Source organism: Centropristis striata, chromosome 24 (genome assembly GCF_030273125.1).
Source record: "Centropristis striata isolate RG_2023a ecotype Rhode Island chromosome 24, C.striata_1.0, whole genome shotgun sequence".
In the NCBI taxonomy this organism is placed as follows: Eukaryota; Metazoa; Chordata; class Actinopteri; order Perciformes; family Serranidae; genus Centropristis; species Centropristis striata.
The window spans coordinates 2,102,656-2,129,809 of NC_081540.1; the positions used below are offsets into that span (position 1 = coordinate 2,102,656).

General features: G+C 37.8%; 1 protein-coding gene across 2 annotated transcripts in view; it reads right to left on the reverse strand.

Annotated features, from left to right (window-relative positions):
* The window catches only part of LOC131962667 (vang-like protein 1), a 70,085-nt gene that overhangs the window by 23,602 nt on the left and 19,329 nt on the right, over nucleotides 1-27,154 (reverse strand). For both annotated transcript variants that reach the window (XM_059327654.1, XM_059327653.1), the window contains exons 2-3: nucleotides 25,132-25,474; nucleotides 16,386-16,512 (exon numbers count right to left, since the gene is read on the reverse strand). In XM_059327654.1, coding sequence (XP_059183637.1) covers nucleotides 16,386-16,512; nucleotides 25,132-25,202 — 198 coding nt within the window. In that variant the 5' untranslated portion in view covers nucleotides 25,203-25,474. The remainder of the gene's footprint in view (nucleotides 1-16,385; nucleotides 16,513-25,131; nucleotides 25,475-27,154) is intronic.

The window sequence follows — 27,154 nt, forward strand, 5'->3', positions numbered from 1 at the left end:
GTGTGTGTGTGTGTGTGTGTGTGTGTGTGTGTTTGTTTGTGTGTCTCAGAGAGGAAATCAATGAGTGTTTTCTGTTAGCAGTGTCTCCCTGACACCAGGGGAGACATGACTCACAGCTCCTCAAACACACTCATCAACACTCAACTCTGACTCACACATACATACATATACACACACACACACACACACACACACACACACAGATAATAAAATCATGTGAGTCAGATTTTAAGCCACAATGCCAAAATATACTTGTTTCTGCTACTCAAACATAAATATTTTATGGTTTTCTTCAACTTCTCTGCTCGCAAATTGATCGTATAGCATATTCTATTGGTTGCATAGAAGTCTATGAGAAAATGACCCTCCTTCTGACTTGATTTATGACTTCAGGAACATTCTCCTGATGAGTTTTTTGGTTCCAGTTGCTGGTTTGACGTCTTCTTAGTCTAATTATATCAGTAACATCTTGTTCAGTGATGTCAGCTTCTGTAAACAGACTCAACACTCATCTCTCGCTGAGACTCTGACTCACACACCGCTGCAGGACTTTCTCAGGAAGTCTCTCGCTGTTTTACATCAGCAGGCTGATAATAAAGTCAAGTGAGTCAGATTTTAAGCCACAATGCCAAAATCCATTCCTCAAACGTGAATATTTTATGGTTTTCTTCGTCTTCTCTGCTCGCAAATTGATCGTATAGCATATTATATTGGTTGCATAGAAGTCTATGAGAAAATGACCCTACTTCTGACTTGATTTATGACTTCAGTAACATTCTCCTGATGAGTTTTTTGGTCCCAGTTGCTAGTTTGAAGTCTTCTTAGTCTATTTATATCAGTAACAAAGTGTTGTCAGCTTCTCCTTTTTCCTAGTAAGTAAATTTAGTTTAACACCTGTTTTTCCGCTAGCAAAATAACTCAATTACCATCACAGTAATGTAATGAATTATTGGCACAGCTAAGCTCCACCCTCTTGTCCAAATATGGTCACTTCTGACCCTCAAATACCTCATAACTTGTCTTCTCTGCTCACAAATTGATCGCATAGCATATTACATTGGTTGCATAGAAGTCTATGAGAAAACTACCCTACTTCTGACTTGATTTATGACTTCAGGAACATTCTAACAATGAGTTTTTTGGTCCCAGTTGCTAGTTTGAAGTCTTCTTAGTCTTATTATATCTATAACATCTTGTTTCAGCTTCTCATTTTTCCCTGTTACTACATTTAGTTTAAAACCTGTTTTTCAGCTAGCAAAATAACTCAAGAACCATCACAGTTAAATTAATTATCGTCACAGCTAAGCTCCACCCCTCTTGTCCAAATATGGTCACTTCTGACCCTCAAATACCTCATAATTCCTGCCAAATTCCCAGGAAAAAAGGCTTCAAAACGGTCCACAAACACTGTTTCCCTGCTTAAATAAACTAACAAGCCAATTATAAATGATCAAGCATAGATTAGAACATCAACAGAGCCTCATGTGGTGTTTTAAATCACTTTAAATGAAGCTAAACTGGATTAAATGATGTCTACTATGTGTGTCTCAGAGCTGAGGTTGGAGTCTGGTGTTGCTGCTGGATCTTACTACTCTACCTGGGCTTCCCTCAGCCTGCACGATAAAAATAGACGCTAGTGACCCACATTTCCTGGCGGGATTAACGGAGCACCGCGAGCTGATCTGGTTCAGCACCAGCAGCCTGGAGGCCCGAGTCCATTCATCACCGGAGAGAGAGAGAGAACAAAGAGCAGAGAGAAATGATCCATAACGAGACAGCCAATTAAAGCAGAGGGATTGATCGAGACACACACACACACACACACACACACACACACACACTCACTGTGTGTCATGAAGAAAGTGAACTAAACACCTGTCAGGTCGGCTCTTGTTCCGGCTGAGTCTGACGTGATTTATTCAAGCAGACTGTTTTACAAGCTGCAGCGGGAGGAGACCAAACATCCCACATGACCACAGGAGACAAGAATGATTCACTAAAAAAGAGTTTCCATCTCATTTTAGAGCAAAAAAACACCTCGAGAGAGAGAGTTAAAACTTTTATGCACATTCTGCACAAGTTTTTATAGAATTCTGGTGTTTTTTTATCATCAAATTTCTTCAGAAAAGCTTCATGGAAACACCCAAATTACATAAAATCCTTTTAAAAAAAATCAAGTCAAGTCAAAGATTTAAAAACAACTTCAGTTGACCGAAGTGCTGTACAGTTATTAAAATACAATAAAATCAGAGAAAAATATTTTAATAAATAAAAATAAATGAACAATAAAAATATTTTTATTATTTATAATTTAAATAATAAAATATAATACTATATAATTAATATAATAAACAATAAAAATATTACTAAAACAATAAAATGATTGTGTAAAATCATACAAAAATATAGTAATAAATAAAAATGAATGAAAACAATAAAAATAAAATATAGTATTAAATAATAAATATATAATGAATATAATAAATAATAAAAATATTACTAAAACAATAAAATGATTGTGTAAAATCATACACAAATATAGTAATAAATAAATAAAATATATATATATAGTATTAAATAATAAACATATAATAAATAATAAAAATATTACTAAAACAATAAAATGATTGTGTAAAATCATACACAAATATAGTAATAAATAAAAATAAATGAAAACAATAAAAATAAAAGATAGTATTAAATAATAAATATATAATAAATATAATAAATAATAATAAAACAATAAAATTATTGTGTAAAATGAGACACAAACATGGTAATAAATAAAAATAAATGAAAACAATAAAAGTAATAAAATATAATACTAAATAATAAATATAATAAATAAATAAAAATGAAACTAAAACAATAAAAATGATTGTGTAAAATCATACAAATATAGTAATGAATAAAAAACAATGAAAACAATAAAATATTATATCAAATAATAAATATATAATAAATAATAAAAATAATACTAAAACACTAAAATAATAATAAAAAACTCTGGGACTGAACGCCAAGGAGAATAAATAGGTTTTTAATGTTGTTTAAAAGTAAAATAAAAGACTTCTGTCTGCTCTGCTCTCTCACAAGGCTGCAACTTTGAGTCCTGAGTGTTTAAAAAAACACATTTTTTACATATGATACCTTTCAAAAAGGTGTCAAAAATGCAAAAAGGTTAAATGCTATGGCTCCCTTTTTTTAAATGAAGCTGTCTGCAGAAACTCTGCGATAAATTTAGACTGAAGCAGTGTAATCTGTTGAACCACCTGCAGAACTAAAGGGAGCATGAAGAGTTTGTGTAAATCTTTTTAAACGGAGCCGTTATCAGCGTGTGCAGCTCTGCAGGGAAATAAACGACTTCATTAGAAACGTGGCTGGGAGAGAAAGAGAAAGAGAAGGAGCGCTGTTAGAAGAGAAGGAATGTGCCATTAAAGTATTTCTTTGATGAAATGTTAGAAACTAAAAGCTGCAACAGGATCCAGGAGCTGCTGAGCTTTAAACACATGCAGCAGATATGTGAGCTGCAGCAGATCACGTTACTGAGGCCTGAAGGTTCCTCATGATAAATGATATGACAGATTCAGCTGTCACACAATAATAAAAACACTAGAAGAGAACTCAGATCTCTGCCTGGACCCAGTCTAACTCCAACTGTTGTCAAAAGTGATCAATAATTAGTGGATCTGCTGTGATTTGGATATTTAACAGGCTCTTCCTCCGTCCATGATTCATTCTTACAACAAGTTTTATTTAAATCCTCCAGCTGCAACATTTTGTCTCGTTAGGAGAAATTAGCCTCAGTGGCCTCTGAGGGAAATTAAATAAATTGAGAGAAATATGTGACACTTTTATGCAATTCCTGAAAATTAATCAGGCTACAATAAATGAGAAGAATTAATAAAAAAAATAATAGAAATAACCTTAAGCGTTTCATACCTCCTATTAATATATATTACTATAAACTAAATTTTTTTATTTTACTTTTTATTTTTTATTTTTTAAGTAATTTAAAACAATTTACATATATTTTCTTATATTCTTAAAAAAGATATAAAAAAATATTCAATTTATTCATTTATATATTTTTTTCAATAAATTTCAAATACATATATCCAACTAAAAATATTATTATATTTTAATAACAATTTCTAAAAATTTTTTTTTTAATTAAATAAAACTAAACTAATTAAACTACTTTTATTTTTATTTTCCCCCCTCTAAATAGGAGATATGTATGTGAGGGATGAAAAATGAAATAAGTAAAAATAATTGAATAAATAAAGAAATAAAATAAATATACAGATAAAGTAATTAATAAATGTATAAATAAAAACATGTATAAATAAATGTATAAATAAAAACATGGAAATGTAAAAAATAAATGTGGAAATAAATCAATCAATAAATAAAAATGTAGAAATAAATGAATGAATAAATACATAAATACCTAAGCAAATAATAAAATACATTTATTTTTTGCATTTATTTATATTTTTACTTACTTCTACATTTTTTTATTTAAATGAATCAATTTATATATTTCTATTATATAACAACATCCCTCATGTTGAGAGTAGAGGGGTGTTTGCAAATATTAATGCACATATAACAGTTTATTCTGTGTTCTTCTAACACTGAAAACCAATAGATATATAGATATAGATATATATAAGGAGATATAAGTTTGATAAAAAGTGAGTTTTTCCAGGCGGAACAGTGAACACTGAGCCGATATATATATATATAAATATATAAATATAAATATAGCCCACTCTCTGTCATCCAGCGTGCATTAAAGCTTTCAACAGTGAGTGTTTGTGCATTGTTTGTTTCTGCAGCAGAGTATAAATAACAACTATTGTCTCTCACAGTAAAACAAATCTGCACTAAAAGCTGTTTTCTGTTGTTTTGCAGACAAAAAAGCCTCGCAGCGCTCAACGAGTGCACTCTGCTCACTCCTGGGAGGTAGGCAAGGTGTGTGTGTGTGTTCTGTCTCTGTGTGTGTGTTCTGTGTGTGTGTGTGTGTGTGTGTGAGTGTGTGTGTGTGTGTCTCTTCACAGCCATTTAAAAGCACCTCTGTTCAGCCTGTGGACAGCGTGTGAGGCTGCCAACCAACAACTTGTCAGGACAAGGAAGCACTTGAGAAAGTTTCCTCGGCTAATTTGCAGGATGGACGAGACAAAAGGAGACTGACAGCTGAGCAGCAGAACGGATCAACGAGGAAATATTAGAAGGACTGAGATGGATTACTCAGAGAACTGTCAGGGAACCGAGGCGGGAACGGAGAACTTCTCATCTAGCAAAAACTGACAGTGATGCAGAAACCTCGGCTGCAAAATCACAATTTATAACCATTTAAAGAGACAATTTGGGAGTGGAGAAATTGAGAATGAGACACATTTTAGTGGCTGACTTGATATATTTAAAGCATTTTTTATGGCTAATCAAAACCTTATTTTTAAGTCAACTTTCTTTGTGTAAAATGTCTCCATCAGGGCTGCAACTAGTGATTATTTTTATTATCAATCGGGCTATAAAAATGTAAAAAATTCCCATCAGATCATAAAAAAAATACTCAAGCACCTTTATTCTCCTGTGGCAATTAACAAATAAAATTAACTACAAACTATCATATTTTTTAAACACATTTAAATCAGAATGAACCCTCTGAACCCCAGAGGGCGGGCGGGTTTTAAAAGCTATCTTTTCTTTTAAAAAAATCTAAAAATTACACCATTTATCATAGCCAGATAACTTAAAAACAAAAATATTCAATAAATTCAGAAGTTTCCAACGCTCCTTGAATGATTCATGTGCGGTAATTACTTCCATCAGGAAAAATAAGCAAATGCATGCTTAAAATAGTGATGTTTCATCTAAATCGCGTTCCTCATTTACAAATCTGGCAAAAATGAACAGTTTTAAAATGTATCTTTTCTTTAAAAAACACAGCATTTATCATAGCCAGGTCATTTAAAAATAAAAATATTCATTAAATTCTCACATTTCCAACGCTTCTTGAATGATTTATGCACAACAACTACTTTCATTAGGAAAAATAACCAAATGCATGCTTAAAATAGTGATCTGTCATCTGAATCACGTCCCTCATTTACAAATCTGGCAAAAAAAAAAAACAGTTTTAAAATGTATCTTTTCTTCAAAAAAATACACCATTTATCATAGCCACATAATTTAAAAACAAAAATATTAAATAAATTCACAAGTTTCCAACCCTCCTTGAATGATTCATGTGCGGTAATTACTTCCATCAGGAAAAATAACCAAATGCATGCTTAAAATAGTGATCTGTCATCTGAATCACGTCCCTCATTTACAAATCTGGCAAAAATAAACAGTTTTAAAATGTATCTTTTCTTCAAAAAATACACCATTTATCAAAGCCACATTATTTAAAAATTAAAATATTCAATAAATTCACAAGTTTCCAACCCTTCTTGAATGATTCATGTGCGGTAATTACTCCCATCAGGAAAAATAACCAAATGCATGCTTAAAATAGTGATGTTTCATCTAAATCACGTATAAACAGTGTGCATGAACTAGATCCTGCCAAAAACATTCAGCACGCTTCAGATCAGATCAGCTGAGTCATGGGACAGAAATTCAGTCAGACCTGGACCGATCTGCAGCCTGTTTACACAGCAGAGAGATAAGAGACCTGGAGAAATGGAAATAGTTCAGTGTGTAAACCACACGCAGCACACTGGTTGCACTTGTGGAAACCTGGTAAATGTATGCATAGCTTTCATTTAATTCCAATTTCTGGAAAATGAATTATGAAAGAAATTCCACTTGCTTTCTTGTGATTTCATGGTGCATGATTGATATATTCTGCACTGAAAAATGAGGCCAGAGTGAGTAAAATGTGACAGAAGAGGGTTCAGAGGGTTCATAAAACAGGGATAAAATATCAGTAAATTGGCTGAAATCGAACAAAAAGCAAAGCGAAGTGGAGCAGGAGAGATTTCCTGCTGCAGCCAGAAACAGAGTCCCAGCGAGGCGTGCAGACAGTGATGATACATGAAAAGTTATGCAATCACTGCTACATTCACTCTAACCCCTGATGCATGACATCCTTTTAAATGTTGAAGTCGAATGCAAATGCAAAGCTAAAAGCAGCCAATTATAACCTACACATGCTGCTCCAGGTGATGTTTTATCCTCCTGAACCATTATTTATTGCACAATCGCTCCATGAACACATCTGAGCAGGAGTTTGTGCTGCATCCGCCCAGGAAATCCTGCAGAAAACAAACACAGCACAGTCGCTTTGTGCTCTGCATGGGAAAAGCTCCAACGTGTGCATGCACATATATTATCTATACTATTAAAACTTTAATATGCCAGATGAGCAAGTTGGCTCCCAGACAGAAGTATAAGTGCAACAGAACACACAAAACAGATCCCAAATATTGCTCACAGAACTGTAAGGCTGAAAAAGCAGCTGAAAACAACCTTTCTTCATATTTCTGCTCAGATTATCAATGCAAACACCAGCTTTCTTGTGCACAGCCTTAATCACAGCCACGAAAGTTAAAAACCAAAATATTCAGTAAATTCTCACATTTCCAACGCTCCTTGAATGAATTGTGTACTACGATTATTCAATTCAGGAAAAATACTCAAATGTTTGCTTAAAATAGCGATGTGAGGCCTGTTAGCATAACACATTTTTTAGGATGATATTTTTTCCCAGAAACTATCACGATAAACGATAGTATCATATCAATGTTGTTTTAGTTTTATAATGATATTAGAGCATAAAAAAAGTCTCAGATTTACGAGATATGAAGTGGCAAATCTACGCTAAAAAAGTTGCAGATTTACGAGATTTAAAGTGGCAAATCTACAATAAAAAAGTCTCAGATTTAAGATATTTCAAGTGGCAAATCTAAGATAACAAAGTCTCAGATTAACAAGATTTAAAGTGGTAAATCTACTATAAAAAAGTCGCAGATTTAAGACATTTAAAGTGGCAAATCTGCAAGAAAAAAGTCTCAGATTTATGAGATTAAAAGATGCAAATCTGAGAGAAAAAAGTCTCAGATTTACGAGATTAAAAGATGCAAATCTGAGAGAAAAAAGTCACAGATTTACGAGATTTAAAGTTGCAAATCAACAAGAAAAAGGTTGCAGATTTAAGACATTTAAAATTGAAAATCTACGGGAAAAATTTGCATATTTACAAGATTTAAAATGACAAATCTACGCTCTAAAAAGGAACAAAAAGTCAATATATTGAGTCCAAAAAAAACCTCCACTATCCATTTTTATATAATGAACGATAAGTTGAAATAGCAATTATCAAGACAGGCCAAAGTGATGTTTCATCAAAATCACGTGTCTCTTTTACTGATCATTTCTTCCAGTTTCTGTTTAAGACTGAGACCGAACCGACAAGTCCAGACTAGTTAAAGCAGAATAAAACATCTTCTTCTTCTGCAGCAGTAAACCTGCAGCTCCTCACTAGTTCCTGCAGAGAAACTAAAAAACTAAAACATCAGGATGCTGGAGGTCTCACCTGGCTGGTTCTGGTCCCCGGTCCAGAGCTCCCTGCTGGAGGAGAGTTAGTCTTAGACTCTTCTTCTATGGTGGTGACAATCACCTCCTTCACCTCCTCCACAGTCTCACAGACCTCCAGCACCTGCAGCACCTCCTCTCCAGCCTCCATCCCCAAAAAATCCATCAACACTTCCCCTCAAACACCATCATAGTCTTCGTCATCGTCATCCTCGTCTTCGTCGTGGCTGTTTGTGCTCTCAGCTGCTCTCAGAGTGTCTGAGTGACCTGATCTCAGCTCCGCTTTATATAGAAATATCTCCCAGCATGCCTCAGGAGATACTGTATGGGACGCAGCACTCATCACACATAATGTAATGTAAGGGAGGAGGAGGAGAGGAGGAGGAGGAGGAGGAGGAGGAGGAGGAGGAGGAGGAGGAGGTGGAGGACGAGGAGGAGGAGCAGGAGAGGAGGAGTAAATAAACATCTGGGGCCAGAGAAGAGAGTAAACAACAGCAATTAGGTGCTGTACTCCAAAATATCCTCCTCCTCCTTTCCTCCCTTTTCTTTCCTACTTCCTTCCTTCCCATTCCTTCTCTCCTTCCCTTCCTTCCTTCTTTTGTCTTTGTTCCCTTTCTTTCTCCTCGTTTCCTTTCTTTCTTTCTTTCTTTCTTTCTCCTTGTTTCCTTTCTTTCTTTCTTTCTTCCCTCCTTTCTTTCTTTATTTCTTTCCTTCCTTCTTCCCTTCTCTCCTTTCCTTTCATCGTTCCTTCCTTCCTTTTCCTTGTTTCCTTTTCCTTGTTTCCTTTATTTTTTTCTTCCTCCCTTCCTTTCCTTCCTCCTTCTTCCCTTCTTTCCTTTCCTTCCGTTTTTTCCTCCTCCTCCTCCTCCTCCTCTATTTTCCGTTTTCGCTTTCCTTTCCTACGTTCCTTCCTTCCCTTGTTTCCTTTCTTTCTTTCTTTCTTTCTTTCCTTCCTTCCCTCCTCTCTCTTTCCTTCTTTCATTCCTTCTCTACTTTCTTTCTTTCCTACGTTTCTTCCTTCCATCATTTTCTTTCTTCTAATTCCTTCTCTCCTTTCTTTCTTCCCTTTCTTTCCTATTTTCCTTTTCTTTCTTTCGTCCTTCCTCCTCCTCTTCCTCCTCCTCCTCCTCTCCTCTCTCTCTCCTCCCTTTTATCCTTCCTCCCCTCCAGGCATCCTCTCTCGTTCTCTTGCCTCAGCGCCACTCTCCGTCCATTCCTTCTGACCCAGTGAGCACCGTGGTGTCACCACACACACACTCTCTCTCTCTCTCTTAGTGTGTGTGTGTGTGTGTGTGTGTGTGTGTGTGTGTGTGTGTGTGTGTGTGTGTGTGTGTGTGAAGGTAAGACAAAAACCTGCTCATGCGTCCATCATCCAGCCATCAACAGAAGAACACAACAAGCTGACAGTGAGTCTTTTATTTTCATTCACTCACACGTCCTGCTGCCATCAGACCTCATCACAGCCTCATCACGACCCACAACTAGATTAATACGCTGAGAAAAATAGTCCCCAACAAATCCAATATCTCCTCTTGCAAGCAAAACTGCAAATGTAACACCAGTGAATATTTATCTCTTGTTCTCTTCCATTCTAAGCGAATAAAACATTTGCTCCTGGTTGCATCTTTGCATCACATGAAGTTCACCGTTTTCCCAGAATAAATCCATAAAACTTGGATATCTGCAGTCTTTTCATGCTGTATTTCTGCAGCAGTGATACTATATTGACGTGCATGAACATTATAATCCAGCACTGCTGCATGAAGTGTGAGGAGACGGTAGTGAGATGTGAACAATAATTTAAAACAACGATGGTGAAGAACTGCACAGTGTGTTTCTCTCTGTAGAGATTCTGCAGACTCAGCAGTTATTCTGCATTTTGCTGAACATGATTCGATTTCTGTTGGAATGTCTGGAGTTGAGAAATCAATTTTCATGTGATTTCTGAACTTCAGAGATCAATTTTCATGTGATTTGTTGACAGAAAGAAGCACTGAGAGCAGACGTTCCAGGCTAACTAGCGCTTAGCTTCACAGAACTACAGATTTTGCAAAGATGTGCACATTTTGCAACAATAATCATCTTTCTATTATCACAGCTTTTAGTTTCCTTTCTTTATTTCCTTCCTTTCTCCTTCTCTCCTTTCCTTGTTTCCTTATTTCTTCCCTTCTCTTTCCCTTCCTTCCTCTCCTTCCTTCTTTCCTTCGCTCCTTTCCTTCTGTCCTTCCTTCTTCCCTTCTCCCCTTTCCTCCCTCCCTCCCTTCCTTTCTCTCCTTCTTTCTTCCTTCCTTCCTTCCATTCTCTTCTTTCCTTCCTTCCATCCTTCCTTCCTTGTTTCCTTCCTTCTTCCCTTCTCTCCTTTCCTTCCTTCTTTCCTCCCTCCCTTCCTTTCCTTTCCTTTCCTTCCTTCCTCCCTTCCTTTCCTTTCCTTTCCTTTCCTTTCCTTCCTTCCTCCCTCCCTTCCTTTCTCTCCTTCCTTCTTCCCTTCTCTCCTTCCCTTCCTTCCTTCCTCCCTTCCTCCCTCCCTCCCTTCCTCCCTTCCTTCCTTTATCTCCTTCCTTCTTCCCTTCTCTCCTTTCCTTCCTTCCTCCCTCCCTTCCTTTTCCCTCCTTCCTTCTTCCATTCTCCCCTTTCTTGCCTTCTCTCCTCTCCTTCTGTCCTTCCTTTCTTTCCTTCTTCTTCCCTTCTCTCCTTTCCTTCCTTCCTTGTTTCCTTCCTTCCTTCTTCCCTTCTCTCCTCTCCTGTCCTTCCTTTCTTTCCTTCTTTCTTCCCTTCTTTCTCCTTCTCTCCTTTCCTTGTTTCCTTCCTTCTTCCATTCTTTCCTTCCGTCCTTTCTCCTTCCCGCCTCTCCTTCTTTTCTTCCTCTCTTCTCTAATATCTAACACCATTTATAAATCACACCAAACAACATTTTCTGCTTTATAAATGGTGTAAAAACAGTTTTCATATCAGAAACTCTGATACTGAGGCCGATAATCTCTGTCAACCCGTATATATATATATATATATCTGTCTCGCTGCAGCGATGACCTCATAAAAACATAAATGTCTAATATTTAAAGCTGCAGGTTGTGCAGAGACATGCCACTGACACACATCAGACAGGTTTCGGTGCATTTTGAGCCAAATCATATTCAAATCAAGTCATTCTGCAGGAATCAGAGCAGAAGAAAGAAACGTCCTCTAAACTCCAGAAAACGTCTAAAAATAAACTCTCCTTGTGCCACTTGTTGGGATCTGAAGGTGCTAATTCTCAGAGAATGTTTTCTGCTTTAAGCGTCTCACGTTTCTGCTGTTTGACAGCTCGTACAAAGCTCCCCGCCGAGCTCAGAGCTGCTCTCAGATCCAGTTTCAGCAGATAAAGTGATCCAGCAGCTCCACAACTCACCTCCATTGTCCTGTACGGTGGAGAAACTCAGCCGTGCTGCAGACATCTGCTCTCCGCTCGCGTTCCCACTAAGAAATTTCACTAGTGAGGTGGATTTTTCACATTCAGGGATTAGCATAGAGCCCCGAGCTTTGGCCTGCCTCCTGAAATCAGAGCAACCTGCTGGAAGAGTTCTGTCCAGACAGATCCACAAGACTCAGAGAGGAGTTTGATCCAGCTCATTTACATAGTGGTTCACTTTTTAAAAAGGCCTCAAAATGAGCAAAACACCCGACAAAAGACGTGTTTTTATAGTCAATGCTCTGCAGGTTGCACCTCACCTAAAAAAAATATGATCAGCTTCTTCTTTCTTTCTTTTTCTGAGTAGAAAATTGATACTACTGTCATTTACATAGTATTTTACTTTTTAAAAAGGCCTCAAAATGAGCAAAACACCCAACAAAAGACGTGTTTTTACAGTCAATGCTCTGCAGGTTACACCTCAGCTTAAAAAACATGATAAACTTCTTCTTTCTTTCTTTTTCTGAGTAGAAAATTGATACTACTGTCATTTACATAGTATTTTACTTTTTAAAAAGGCCTCAAAATGAGCAAAACACCTGACAAAAGACGTGTTTTTACAGTCAATGCTCTGCAGGTTACACCTCAGCTTAAAAAACATGATAAACTTCTTCTTTCTTTCTTTTTCTGAGTAGAAAATTGATACTACTGTCATTTACATAGTATTTTACTTTTTAAAAAGGCCTCAAAATGAGCAAAACACCTGACAAAAGACGTGTTTTTACAGTCAATGCTCTGCAGGTTACACCTCACCTAAAAAAATACATGATAAACTTCTTCTTTCTTTCTTTTTCAGAGGAGAAAATTGATACTACTGTGCACAAAAGCTGTAAAAAAGGGGGAAATCCACCAAGCAGCACCTTTAAAGCTAATAAATTAACTCATTATATGATGTCTGCAGCACGGAGCGACTACTGGCTGCAAAAACAAGTTGTTTTATGTCCCTGATTAGACATTTTGCATATTTTTGGTAGTTTTGTTGAGTTTCTTTCTTCTTTAAATTTATTTTTTGGTTGTTTTTTGTCTCTGTAGTATCATTTTATGTCTAGTCATGCTAAATCTCGACCTGAAAAGTGACTAAACCTGTCAGAAAAATGTAGTAGAGTAGAATTATAAAGTTACATAAAATGCATCTTTTGAATGCTTGCTTTGGGCATTTTGCGCATCTTTTCTCTGTAATTTGTATCTATTTGTAGCTGTTTTGTGCAACTTTGTCATCTTTTTATGTATTTTTTGCAACTTTCTTATAATTTATATCTCTTTCTAGTTGTTTTATGTCCCTGAATAGACATTTTGCAGGTAGTTTTTTCTTGTTTTTTTGTTTTTTTTTGTCTCTGTAGAGTCATTTTATGTCTAATCATGGTAAATCTCGACCTGAAAGGTAACTAAAGCTGTCAGCTAAATGTAGTGGAGTAAAAAGTACAATATTTACCTCTAAAATGCATCTTGTGAATGCTTGCATTTGACATTTTGTGCATCTTTTTTGTAATTTGCATCTATTTGTAGCTGTTTTGTGCAACTTTTTAGTATTTTTATGTCTACTTTTGGACATTTTGTGCATCTTTTTTATAATTAATATCTCTTTCCAGCTGTCCGGTAAATGTAGTGTAGTAAAAAGTACAATATTAGCCTCTAAAATGTAGTGAAGTAGAAGTATAAAGTTGCATAAAATGCATTTTGTGAATGCTTGCTGCCAAAAGTCAAAACAAACACACAAACACCAACGATTCTCTGTCTGATTCTGTCATGTTTTCCACCTGCAGCTCCTTCTCTTCTCTTCTATCTCCTGTTTTAAAGCTTCACAGACTCCTCCAGCCTGAGATTCTTCGGTCCGGGCTGTGAGGACGTCTCTGCCCGGAGCGCTGTGATTAAGTCCCGGCAGCGAGTAACGAGCGCCGCGCTGCACACACACACTGACGCACACACAGCAGCATATGTGAGACACACACACACTAACACACACACACACACACACACACACAGGGATTTGTGCTGAGCCTCTCTCAGTAGAGTCGGAGGCCCTGATTACTCAAACTAAAGCCAAACACTCTGCAGGCCGCAGCATGAATAAGACATGAAGATAAAACAGTGAGGACGGCTGTGCTCTGTGGCAAATCCTGTCATGTGGTAAAATTAGACACAAAAACACAGTCACACACACTCACACACACACACAGGGAGCGCTAACGAGGCTCGCCACGAGGGGAAGAGAGCGCCAAGTAGGTCAGTAAGTGATGGTGGAGCCGTCGCAGCGTCTGGTTCAACACTTGATGAAGCAGTTTGGCACAACTCTGATTTCTTTAAATGCATGTGAGTTGTGTCTGCAGCCGGAGGAGGATTTACTGCAACATTTACACTTTATATGACAGAAAGATGATCAGCTGCTAGTAGAAAAGACATGAAACTCTCAGAATGAACCAACAAAGTGCACAGAGAGGCAGGACTGACTAGAGAGGACAGGAACTGCCAAAATAAATTATTAAACTTACCAAAACAAATATTAAAAAGTAAATACAGGCAGTAATTAATTGATACATATTCATTTGCTATAATATTTACATTTTTATTATTTATTTATTTTGTAATATTTTTTATTTATATTTATTTTGGATTTATAATAAAAAACAGATTACATTTGATTGAATAACATTTATTTATTTATTTGTTATTAAGGCTTTCCATTTGACTCCTATTTCAAATAAATAAATAAATGAATGAATAAATAAATAATTAAATAAATATACACATAAATAAATGGACCAAAAATAATATGAAAAATAAATCAAATTAATACATTTTAATTTTCTTCTGTTTACCTTTGTATTATTTTCCTTTTTATTTCCTTTTCTATATAATTTCCCCTTTTATTTATTTAAATGTAGTTATTCATTTTTATTAATTTTATTTTAATATTTTATTTGTATTTGTTATTTTAATATTTTATTTTTATTTATTATTTGTTAATACATTTTTTGTAATATTTATTAACATTTTTTAATTAATAAATTAATTTGTTTTATATATACATTATATTTTTATTAATTTATTAATTATATAAATAACATAATTAAAATATTTATTAATTCATTATTTTTCCTTTACATGTGACCATTATTTACCATTTTATATTTCTGCATTTTGGTATTTATTCTCAAAATAAGAGTCAGAAGAGACATTAATAATAATTAATAATTACTGTTGAGCTCTCTGCTCAACAGTCACTATATTCTGCTGTGGATACACAAGATAACATCCATAACAAACACACAGGTAAAGCTTAATAAAACTGATGCAAAAGGTGCAAAAACTCTGTAAAATTCCACAAACTACTTCCTCAAACACCAGCAATTAGACCGATCCGCTGGAACCAGCTGAGAGACATTGAGAGAAACATTCCTGCAGCAAACCACAAAACCACAACATCACTCAAAGCTGCTTCCAGGAATAATAGTAACTCAACATGCTAAACGTGTGACCACACAAGACGCAACATTTCTGTTTGTTTTTATATCATTTATCATCGAAATTCATTTTCCACCTGCAGAACTTTGAGTCCTTCTGTCTCTTCAGTCCTGCACATCACATCAGGTGACAGATTACTCTTTTTATTTCTCTGTTTTGGACCCAGAACTCTCGTCCCCCTGCAGATATTTCAGGTCCCAGCATGTCGTTTACCTGCAGACTGACTCTGTGCTGCTTTAATCCGCCTCCAACAACACAACCAACACCATCACCAGGCTGTTCTGAGTCATTATTGAACAGAAAAAGCATCATTTCCTACCTGATATCTCGCTGTTATCAGATAATCCATCACATAATCCATCTTTTGCATGACTTTGCATGGTTTCTGATGCTGAGTTTGACTTTTGACTGACAGTCAGAGACGGTAAGCTGCTGTTTTTTGCTCGGTCTGGTCCACTGTGGTGGCGGGGGGCCACTGACACAAACCCCCCCTCCAACATCACTAGATATCTCCTGCACTGAGCCTCATCCTGCACAGAAACACAGTCTGTTTCTCTCTGAAGGGACTAAACTACGTCGTGAGCACAGAAGCATCTTTGTGCATCTTTCTCCTGCTCAGATATGAATCTCTGATTATTTCCTGCTCAGATTTCTCTAAAAGTGGACCAGCCCTCCTGGCTTTTGCCCCCAGCAGCAGATGGCCCGTCCCAGCCACATAAACTGATAAACACAATTATCATTCCAGCTCATTTTGACTAGTGGCTGATAAATCTGCTGCTGGGTAAATCCCTGATAAGTCTGACTGGTCATGTGTTCCAGGCAGCAGAGAGAACCAGACCTCCATCTTTAGAGGAGCAGAGTTGGTTTAAAGTGGATCAAACAGCTGAGGATGAAGGTGAAGGTGTGTTTGTGGTCCTAGTCCTACCTGGACCGGTTCTCCTCGGACAGACGAGTCTCCCAGCAGCGGCTCTGCTGGCGGCGTGTTGATGGTGACAGACTTCTCAGAGCGGCTGTCTTTACTGCGAGACTTGTGGCGGTCCCGGCTTCGCTCCCTGCAAAACACGAGGAAAAAAGTATAAAAATCATGGCTTATTTATAAGACTAACTTGCATATATTCTTTATTATATTCATCAGCAATTGACTGATTGAATTTATTCCTTATTTTCTTTTTTTTTATTTCTTTAATTGGTTAACAATGTTATACTTTGTCTGTATAATGTATTATAACAGATTAAATAATAGGGGTTCTTACATTAAAGTTATTTGTTTAATAAAGCAGCTTTTGCAGAGTCATTACAGTGAAAAACTGCTGCACAATCCACTCTACAAGTTGCTCTGAACTCTATTCTTGCATATGAAATTGCTAATTGGAATGAAAACTAATAAGACCAAAAGCCAAAAAAGCTCTAAAACAATGCAGAATTTTCAGTGCAAAATTTGTGCAAAATCCACATAGAAAAGATCTTTTTTCACTCTACAAGTCGCTCAAAAATGAATTTTTCCCTCTAAAATCGGTTTGAAAAAGCTCAAATCAGTCACGCTCTCATGCATTTATGCATTAATCTATTATTTGTTTGTGTAAATATTGTCTCTTAACTCCATTCTTGCATCTAAAATTGCTAACTGGAATGAAAACTAATACATCCAAAAGCCCAAAAGCTCTAAAACAAACCTTCAGAAAACTAAATAAACTGCAGAAACACAAACATTTTTTGCAGTTTTGTCACAACAAGCAACACCTTTAAGTAATTTCATCCATTATTAAACTAAAAATATTGACTTTATGCAGCTTTAACCTTCACAAAGCTCTGATAACTAAATTCTGAATAAGTATTGTTACATAAAAGTTTTTTGTTTAATAAAGCAGCTTTTGCAGAGTCATAACAGTGAAAAATGTGTGCAAAATCCACATAGACACTTTTTTCAATCTACAAGTTGCTAAAAAAATTTTCCCTCTAAAATCGGTCTATAAAATCCCAAATCAGTCGGGCTCTCATGCATTTATGGAACTGGAATGAAAACTAATAAGACCAAAATTCAAAAAGCTCTAAAACAAAGCTTCATACATCTAAATAAACTGCAGAAACACACAACAAGCAACACCTTGAAGTCATTTCATCCATTTTTATAATAAAAAAGTGACTTTAAGCAGCTTTAACCTTCACAAAGCTCTGATCATTAAATTAATAAAACCTGGCACTTCACTCTGAACTAGAACTAGTGAACTTTCTCACACAATAAGCACTGAGAATCATAACAGCAGGATTTCCTGCAGGATGAGTGACAGCTGGAGCTGCAGACTCTGAGTGTTTGGACTGAAGGGAGTTGACCAGGCGGCTTCCGCCTCTATTCTGCTTCTTCCTTTAGAAAAGGACACGACTTCCTCCAGAACACTTTCTCACAGAAAGAGAAAGTGGCCTCCAGCAGCAGAGAGCCTTTAAATATATATTACAGCTTCATTATAACAGCTATCATCGTCTCTAGAACGGTTATTTCAGCAGGAGATCATCAGTCAAACCATCCAGATGATTAATGAAGGAGGAGGAGAGAGAGGAGCTGCTGGAGACTTTAACTCATAGATTTCACCAGGAAACTTCCACAGTTTCTTATTTATATTAGACAAGATGTTTTTGCATTACAAGTTCTCAAAACATTTTTTTATTAGACAGAACAGGTGCTTTAACAACAAGAGGCCAATGCAGATGAAGCAAAAGTCTCCAATAAAACCAGAAAAAGTAGCTGGATTTGTCTCCAGTCGCTTTTTTGAAAAATAGTCTCTAAGGCGGTCTGAAAAGTTGCTAAATATAGCAACAAAGTTGCTAAGTTGTCAACATTGCTTCACCGGCTTTTACAAATGTTGCGTGTTGTTGCCGGGTAGAGTACTACTTCACATCCTGCTAAGCGTTCTATCCAATCAGCAACCAGGCTGTTTACAGTGCAAAACTAGAAAGTGTTGATTAGATCTGCAGGAGAGACGCATTTTAAAATGGAAATATAGCAGACGATCAGGTTAATTTAATCGTGGCGGCAAAAATCGTGATCACGATTAAAATTGGATTAATTGTGCAGCCCTGTGTAAATGTACTGAGTGTGAGCAGCAGCGTTTCTAACACCTCCACCTCCACCTCCTCCTCCTCCTCCTCCTCCTCCTCCTCCTCCTCCTCAGCCTCATTAACATGCAGCTCGCTGCTCCTCCTGCAGCTCTGCTATGATTTGATTAATAGAATTTGACTTCCAGCGTGAATCCTGAAGCCGGTTCAGAGAGAGGGAGGCAGAGAGAGAGAAGGAGGGAGGACAGAGAGAGAGAAGGAGGGAGGTAGAGAGAGAGAAGGAGGGAGGACAGAGAGAGAAGGAGGGAGGTGGAGAGAGAGAAGGAGAGAGAAGGAGGGAGGGAGGACAGAGAGAGAGAAGGAGGGAGGACAGAGAGAGAAGGAGGGAAAGAGAGAGAGAGAAGGAGGGAGAGAGAGAGAGAGAAGGAGGGAGGACAGAGAGAGAGAAGGAGGGAGGGAGAGAGAGAGAGAGAGAGAGAGGAGGGAGGCAGAGAGAGAGAAGGAGGGAGAGAGAGAGAGAGAGAGAGAGAAGGAGGGAGAGAGAGAGAGAGAGAGAGAGAAGGAGGGAGAGAGAGAGAGAGAGAGAAGGAGGGAGGCAGAGAGCTGCCAGTCAGACTCCAGATACAGTGTTTCACTAGAACACCTGAGGACGAGCGGCACACAGAGCGAGAGAGAGAGAGAGAGAGAGGCGAGGCAGCAGAGCCAAACACACACACATCTGTTCTCTGTGAGGCTGCCAGAGACCTGCACACCTGAGAAATTTGTTGCTTTTTACCATGTTAATTTGTCACTTTTTTTCTCGTTAATTGCCACTTTTTCCCTGTGAATTTGTCACTTTTTTCTTGTTCATTTGTCACTTTTTTCTCATTAATTTGCCACTTTTTTTTCATAAATGTGTCACACCTGAGAAATTTGTTGCTTTTTGCCATGTACATTTGTTGCTTTTTTCTCGTTAATTGTCACTTTTTCTCTGTAAATTTGTCACTTTTTTCATAAATTTGTCACTTTTTCCCTGTGTAATTCATTTTAATTTTTCTGGAGTTGGGGGTTGCACAACATTTTTTTTAACTGTTAGTAAATATTTTGGGGGAAAATGTTTACTATAGTAAACTATTTACTTTTTAACAACCTCTCCTCTCGGCTCTGTGTAAACAGCCTGCAGCCCGGCCGAAGTTTGCTGAATTTCTATCATGTGACTGTTGGTTTCAGTCGAGTCATTCATGGCTTCACATTGGCACAGAGAACCACAAAATTTATTGTTTTTTACAGAATCTGTTTAGTGCAAAAGGTTGATTTTTGGCAGAATTTTAAATGGGTCACGTTGCATGATTCCCCCATTTAAAGTGTCGATTTTGTTGTTTTTCCTGATAAAATCGTTGCCACATGATGCGTTCAAGGGCCGCTGGATAATCTGATGATTATTTCTGTTTTTACTGTTCCTGGCTGTGATAAATAGTGTGATTATGGCAGTAAAAACTAAACAAAACAAGCCTTTCAAGCTGTCCGACAGCTCCACGCTTCATGTTTCTCATCACTTTGACTTCAAAGTGGCTGATAAGCTGAACTAAATATTAATAACTCTGCAGGGCGTGTGGCTGCTGGTGACCCGGGCGGGTGGAGGTCGCCGCGGTGATAAGCGGTCATGTGACCCGACGGCTCCTCGCCCAGATAACGCTGCAGCGAGGTGACACATTCCAGGGACGGGGGAACAGAAGAGAAGAGAGGGGACGGACTGTGTCAAATGTGTCACTTTTTACCATGTTCATTTGTCAGTTTTTTCCTGTAAATTTGTCACTTTTCCCTCAAAAATTTGTCACTTTTTCCTGTAAATTTGTGGGTGATTTTCTGGTGAATTTGTAATTTTTCTTCTAGTATATTTATCATTTTTCCCCATACATTTTTTCTTGTAAATTTGCCACTGTTTTTCATAAATTTGTCACTTTTTTCTTGTTAATTTGTCACTTTTTCCCTGTAAATTTGTCTTTTTTTTTCTGTAAATTTGTCTTTTTTTTCCTCTTTCATTTGTCACTTTTTTCTCGTTAATTTGTAATTTTTTTCTTGTTTATTTGTAATTTTTTTCTTGTTTATTTGTCACTTTTTACCATGTAAATTTGTCACTTTCTTTCATAAATTTGTCACTTTTTTCTCGTTAATTTGACACTTTTTCCCTATAAATTTGTCACTTTTTACCATGTAAATTTGTCACTTTGTTTCATAAATTTGTCATTTTTTTCTCGTTAATTTGTCATTTTTTTCTCGTTAATTTGTCATTTTTTTCTCGTTAATTTGTCACTTTTTCCCCTGTTATTTTGTCACTTTTTTGCGTAAATTTGTCACTTTCTTCCTGTAAATTTGTCACTTTTTTGGTGTAAATTTGTCACTTTTTTGGTGTAAATTTGTCACTTTTTTCTCAATAATTTGTCACTTTTTCCCCTGTTAATTTGTCACTTTCTTCCTGTTAATTTGTCACTTTCTCCTCATAAATTGGTAATTTTTTCCCATAGATTTGTGGGTGGTTTTCTAGTATATTTGTAATTTTTCTTCTAGTATATATATTAATTTTCCCCTATAAATGTGTCCCTTTTTACCATGTGAGGTGACACATTCCAGGGTCGGGTAGAAGAGAAGAGAGAGAGGGGACGGATGTGTTTAAATGTGACGATAACGGAGAATATCACAGAAAGTCTCTGCAGGAGAACATTAAGTAGTAGCACTGTGAAGCATTAACAAGTGTGACCTCTCCTCTTCACCATCACAGCAGTCAGACCCATTAAAACATTAAATATATAAATATATGTCCAGCTTACACATTCATATAAAACATATCATCAAGGAGCCCCAAATGGAATTACAACTGTGAATGAATTAGTTTAAATCTTCACTCAGGCTGCACGCCGCCCTGTAATTTGAGTTAGACCAATCAAAAGAACCAATTTTCCACATGAGCGGCTGCTAATATGAGATTGGCAATTTTAGTCATCATTTAAATACTCAGAATGGAGAGAGAGCAGCAGCAGCAGCCAAAGGAAACTCTGAGAGAAACTGGAGGAAAGAGACTAAAAAACACTCTGAAAAGTGGGTAAAATCCTGCAAAATATTGACATTATGCATGCAGATATTAGTTTTAAAACAAACTAATCAGAAAAATCAAATAACAAGCATGCAACCTAATCTGACAATGATTGCACTGCATCAATATGTTTGAAAAAAATTAACAAAAACATGTTAAGTAGAGAGGAAATCAAGTATTCTGACGTTCATTGTGCAGCTCTGGATTCAGTGCATGCAGCACGAAAACAACAATAATTAGTGCAAAGACTGCTCTCTTCTCTTGTGTTTTGGTCAGAGTGTGTGTGTGTGTGTGTGTGTGTGTGTGTGTGTGTGTGTCTGGCAGACAGATCCCTGATGTCTGTCTGTTGGAGGACTGAGCAGCCAGCACCGTCTGTCAGTGTAAACCTCAGCCAACCTCGTCTCATTCTGCTATTATATTCTGACAAATTATCTTTCAGATTGACTCTTTAATATGCATAAATACAAACACAGCGACAGGATCGTGTTGCTGTGTGATTACCAGCTGCAGCAGCAACGTGTGAGCCAGTTTCTGCACCGATGCTGCACCCAACGGCTTCATTTAGGTGCAGCAAACTTTTTTAACTGCACCTTTTGATGCCACAACAGCCCTGAATCCCACCTGGAAGCTGAAGATTACTCTGAGATGCAGCTAAACACTGTGAGTCAAGATGTTCTGGTCAATTAACCTCGAATAAAAATGACTTCATTAATCAATTCATGCTGCTCAACTACGGCCCAGAAGCTTTTGCAGCAATTTTTTGGTTGATACCATTTTTTACACACATTTGGTGCTGAATTAGGCAATTTATTCTATTCAGAATGGACAAAAAATGGTCAAAAACCCTGGTCGAAAAAATAATAAAATAATTTAAATGCCTTAAGTCATTAATATTTGTTACAAAAATTTAAGAAAAATTGGGAGGTTTTCTTAAAAAGTAAACAGAATAATGTGTGTGTATCAAAGTTTATCAGTCGAGTCATTCATGGCTTTATATTTGCACGGAGAATCAAAAAATGTATTGTTTTTTACAGAATCTGAAATTATTGCATTCCATTTTATTTTTACAACTTTTCTGGAATTGGGGGTTGCACAACATGTTTTTAACCGCCTGTACATTTTTGGGGGAAAATGTTTCCTATAGTAAATTATTTACTTTTTAGTCATGTGACTGTTGGTTTCAGTCGAGTCATTCATTGCTTCACATTTGCACAGAGAATGACAAAATTTATTGTTTTTTACAGAATCTGGTTCGTGCAAAAAGTAGATTTTTGGCTACTGATATTAAACTTTAAACTCCAAGCAATTTTAGGGCGTTTTCTATTTTGCACCAATCACATTTTCCTAAAAAAAGATTGCAGAATTTTTATCATCTGGCTGTTGGTTTCAGTTGAATCATTCATGGCTTCACATTTGCGTCAAGAATCACAAAATTTATTGTTTTTTACAGCATCTGGTTCATGCAAAAGGTAGATTTTTGGCAAATTTTTTAAATGAAAGCTGCATGTGGTCGCTGTCTCTCTGCAGAGTAATCAGATTACAGAGATCCAGAAGCGCCTCGTCCTGTGTTACCTCAGAATGTATAAAAGTTTGTCATCAATTTGAACATAAAATACATTGTTTTTGTACAGTTTTCAATTGAATATTTGTCAAAAATGATTAGCAAACTATCCCATTCTGTTTTATTTATTATTTTTACAACTTTTCTGGAATTGGGGTTTTTTAACTGTCTGTAAATTTTTTGGGGAAAATGTTTACTATGGTCAGCCTGCATCCTGGCCGAAATTTGCTGAATTTTTATAATGTGACTGTTGGTTTCAGTCGAGTCATTCATGGCTTTATATTTGCACGGAGAATCACAAAATTTATTGTTTTTTAAAGCATCTGGTTCATGCAAAAGGTTGATTTTTGGCAAATTTTTAAATGAAAGAAGCTGCATGTGGTCGCTGTCTCTCTGCAGAGTAATCAGACTACAGAGATCCAGAAGCGTGGAGAGATCACCTCTAAACGAAGATGCTGAGGGGTTTCAAAGGCAACTATTTCTCTCCCTTTTCTTTTTTTTTTTTTGGAATATGAAATGAGAGGCCAGCCGGTGGCTTTGGCTGGGTCCTGGTGGAGAAGACTTGGCAGGGAACCACATATGTTGCTGTCCAAGTGGCTGTCACTCAGTGGAGCGGCTCAGAAACAGAAGCAGCAGAGAGGCCTCAGGGACCAGAGGGCTTTGATTCCAAACGGAGCGCAACTTTGAGCTGCAAGGGCAAATTCCTGCTGCCCCGGGGAATGTTAGAGAGAGGGGGACACCAGGCCATACGTCCAGCAGGAATCCTTCAGAGGAGGAGCAGGAGGAGGAGGAGGAGGAGGAGGAGGTGAAGAGGACGGGGCAGCTGCTGCTTTCACATCTCCGCGGAGCAGAAAGAATGAAGAGGGAGCATGAAGAGATAAAGAGCCACATGAGACTCAGAGTTCCTTAAACAGCAACAGGTGGCAGCAGTGGGAGCGGCAGAGAGAGAAATGTGTGAGGAGCCGGAGGAGCCGTCAGCGAGCAGGGAGGAGCCGTCAGCGAGCAGGGAGGAGCCGTCAGCGAGCAGGGAGGAGCAGGGAGGAGCCGTCAGCGAGCAGGGAGGAGCCGTCAGCGAGCAGGGAGGAGCCGTCAGCGAGCAGGGAGGAGCCGTCAGCGAGCAGGGAGGAGCAGGGAGGAGCCGTCAGCGAGCAGGGAGGAGCCCACAAGAGCTGACAGGAGCCTCCTCTCAGCTCCTCTCTGCTCCTCTCTGCTCCTCTCAGCTCCTCTCAGGCTCCCAGCGTGTCCGTCCTGAAGCTGAGGACAGCAACACTCACCGCTGACAGACTAACGCTCTGACACGCCACCAGACACACGAGAGGAGGCCGAAACAAAGGGCTTAAAAACACCAATAAAAATAAACTGACTGACTGATTTTACCTCATTTTTAGTCATTTTATGTCTTTAGTAATTTTACATCTGTTTTGTTGTCATTTTATGTCTTTTTTTGGTCATTTTACGTATTTTTTGGTCATTTTACATCTTTTTTGTGTCTTTTTTTGGACATTTTACGTTATTTTTGGTCATTTTGTGTCATTTTATGCTTTTTTTGTTCATTTCACATATTTTTTGGGATAATTTTTTTGTCATGTTTTGGTCTTATTACATACTTTTTGGGCCATTTTGTGTCTTATGGTCATTTTGCGTTTTTTTTTTGGTCATTTCACATATTTTTGGGGTCATTTTTTTTGTCATGTTTTGGTCATATTACACACTTTTTTTGGTAATTTCACATATTTTTGGGTCATTTTTTTGTCATGTTTTGGTCATATTACACACCTTTTTTGGTCATTTTGTGTCTTATGATCATTTTGCATTTATTTTTGGTCATTTTGTGTCTTTTTTTGGTAATTTTATGTCTGTTTTGATCATTTGACGTCTTTTTTTGTGTGCAAGTTCAGCTTCCAAGCAGCAGCCCTGGTGGAGGTTTGGCCCTTAATAAAAGACACTCTGGCAGATAAAAGCAGAGACAGGAGGAGGGTTTAGTCTTACCCGTGTCTGTGGGATCCCCGGGAGCGTCCGGAGTAGTAGGAGTAGCCCGAGTAGGTGGACTCTGTGTCCATGATGGTGGAGTCCTGCCCAGGCAGCAGGGCCGGGCTGGGGGCCGGGACTCGGGGGACTCTGGGGACTCTGGGGACTCTGGGGACTCGGGGGACTCGGGGCGGTGCAGGAGCGTCTCGGCTGCTCCGCTGGCAGACGCAGCGGTAACCTGGTGCTCTGCGTCGTCTAGTTACAGGCGATCAATCAGCTCGATCAGTCGGCTGACAGAGGCGTTGAGCTGCAGCAGTCCGGCTGGAGGATCGACCCTGAGGGGCCCCGGGGACCAAACATCAACCTGCAGGGAGACAGACCACACATCTGAGTTTAAAATGTGGAAAAAGTCTGGGAAAGCTGCCCAGAATACAGAATATGACACAAGCAGACACGTCTCTTCTTCAGACGCAGCATTTGTTAGCACCATCATGCATCCTCACATACATACATCCTCATATTTATTCTGTGAATTTGTCGGCAGCTGCAGCAGAAAAAGCCTGAAGATGTTAAAGGGGACTCTCAGGAGGCTGCAGCTCAGCGTTCCACATAAAAGAAACACGGCTGCCGTGAAACAGCAATTTGCTCTTATTCCCACACGGCAGACTGCCGCCTGTTGTTCAGAGGCAGATTTAAGTTCCTGACACACTAAAAGCTCTTTAAGCCTGATGGGCTGCTGATGATAAAAGCTCCTCTTCTCTCAGGAGAAGCTCAATAAAAAGGAGGTGATGCCAGATTCACAGAACAATGTTTGCCTGTCTCCCGTTTATTAAACAGTCGATCGGATCAGTAAATGCAAGATGAATTCTCATTACTCTGCTCCTGAGCTCGACTGTCACAGCAGCAGTCAGACGTTAATGAAACTGGAAAAATGAATAGCTTGTGGCGACGACATGCTGGAAATAATGAAAGTGTTGCATGACGTCTAAAGCAACACTTCTATAAAACACCACCATGCTTCTGTTAAGAGGGTTTCAATCACAAATCATCATTGTTAGACACTGAGCAGACACAGTGTAAACAAGGAGTTATTAATTGATTAGTCAAACAGCAGAAATCTAATTTATTCCATCACTGATTCACAGTTTTACTCATTTATCAAGTTAAAATAGAAAATGATGCTCTAACACGCTAGATTTACAATATTCTAACTGCTTTTGATTTTCCTCTTGCAGGAAATAAAGCAGTTGCTCTCGTTAAAGCTATCAACTGACAAAAACAGTGATTTTACCTCACAGAGCGGCAACAACAGAGCTTCATTTCTCCCCAAAATAAACCCAGATTTACAATATTCTCACCAAATGAAGCTATTACATGCAACAGCTTCATTTCCTGCAAGAGGAAGAGTGAAAAGTGGTGAGAATATTGTAAATCTGGGTTTATTTTGGGGAGAAATGAAGCTGTTGCATGCTCCTCTTTCCTTGTCTGTCGCTGCCTCGATTGGCTGGTTTGTTTGTGTTATTGTGTGACTTTTGTGAATCAGAATGAACCCAAAGTCACTCAGAAACACAAAAAACTAAGCAATAGATGCAGCGGTAGACCAGTAACTCCTGCATGCTGCAAGGTAAAATTACTGTTTTTCTTAATGGAGTCTGGTTGGTTTAAGAAGAGCATGCATCAGCTTCATTTCTCCCCAAAATAAAACTAGATTTACAATATTCTCACCACTTTTCACTTTCATCTTGCAGGAAATGAAGCTGTTGCATGCCCTTTATAAAGCCCCCAGACTCCACTAACAAAAACAGTAATTTTACCTCACAGAGCTGGATGGTTGATTGCCTCGATTGGCTGTTTTTTTGTGTTATTGTGCAACTTTGGTGAATCAGATCGAACCGAAAGTCACTCAGAAACACAAAAAACTAAGCAATAGATGCAGCAGAGACCAGTAACTCCTGCATGCTGCAAAGTAAAATCACTGTTTTTCTCAATGGAGCCTGGTGGCTTTAAGAAGAGCATGCAACAGCTTAATAAACCTAGATTTACA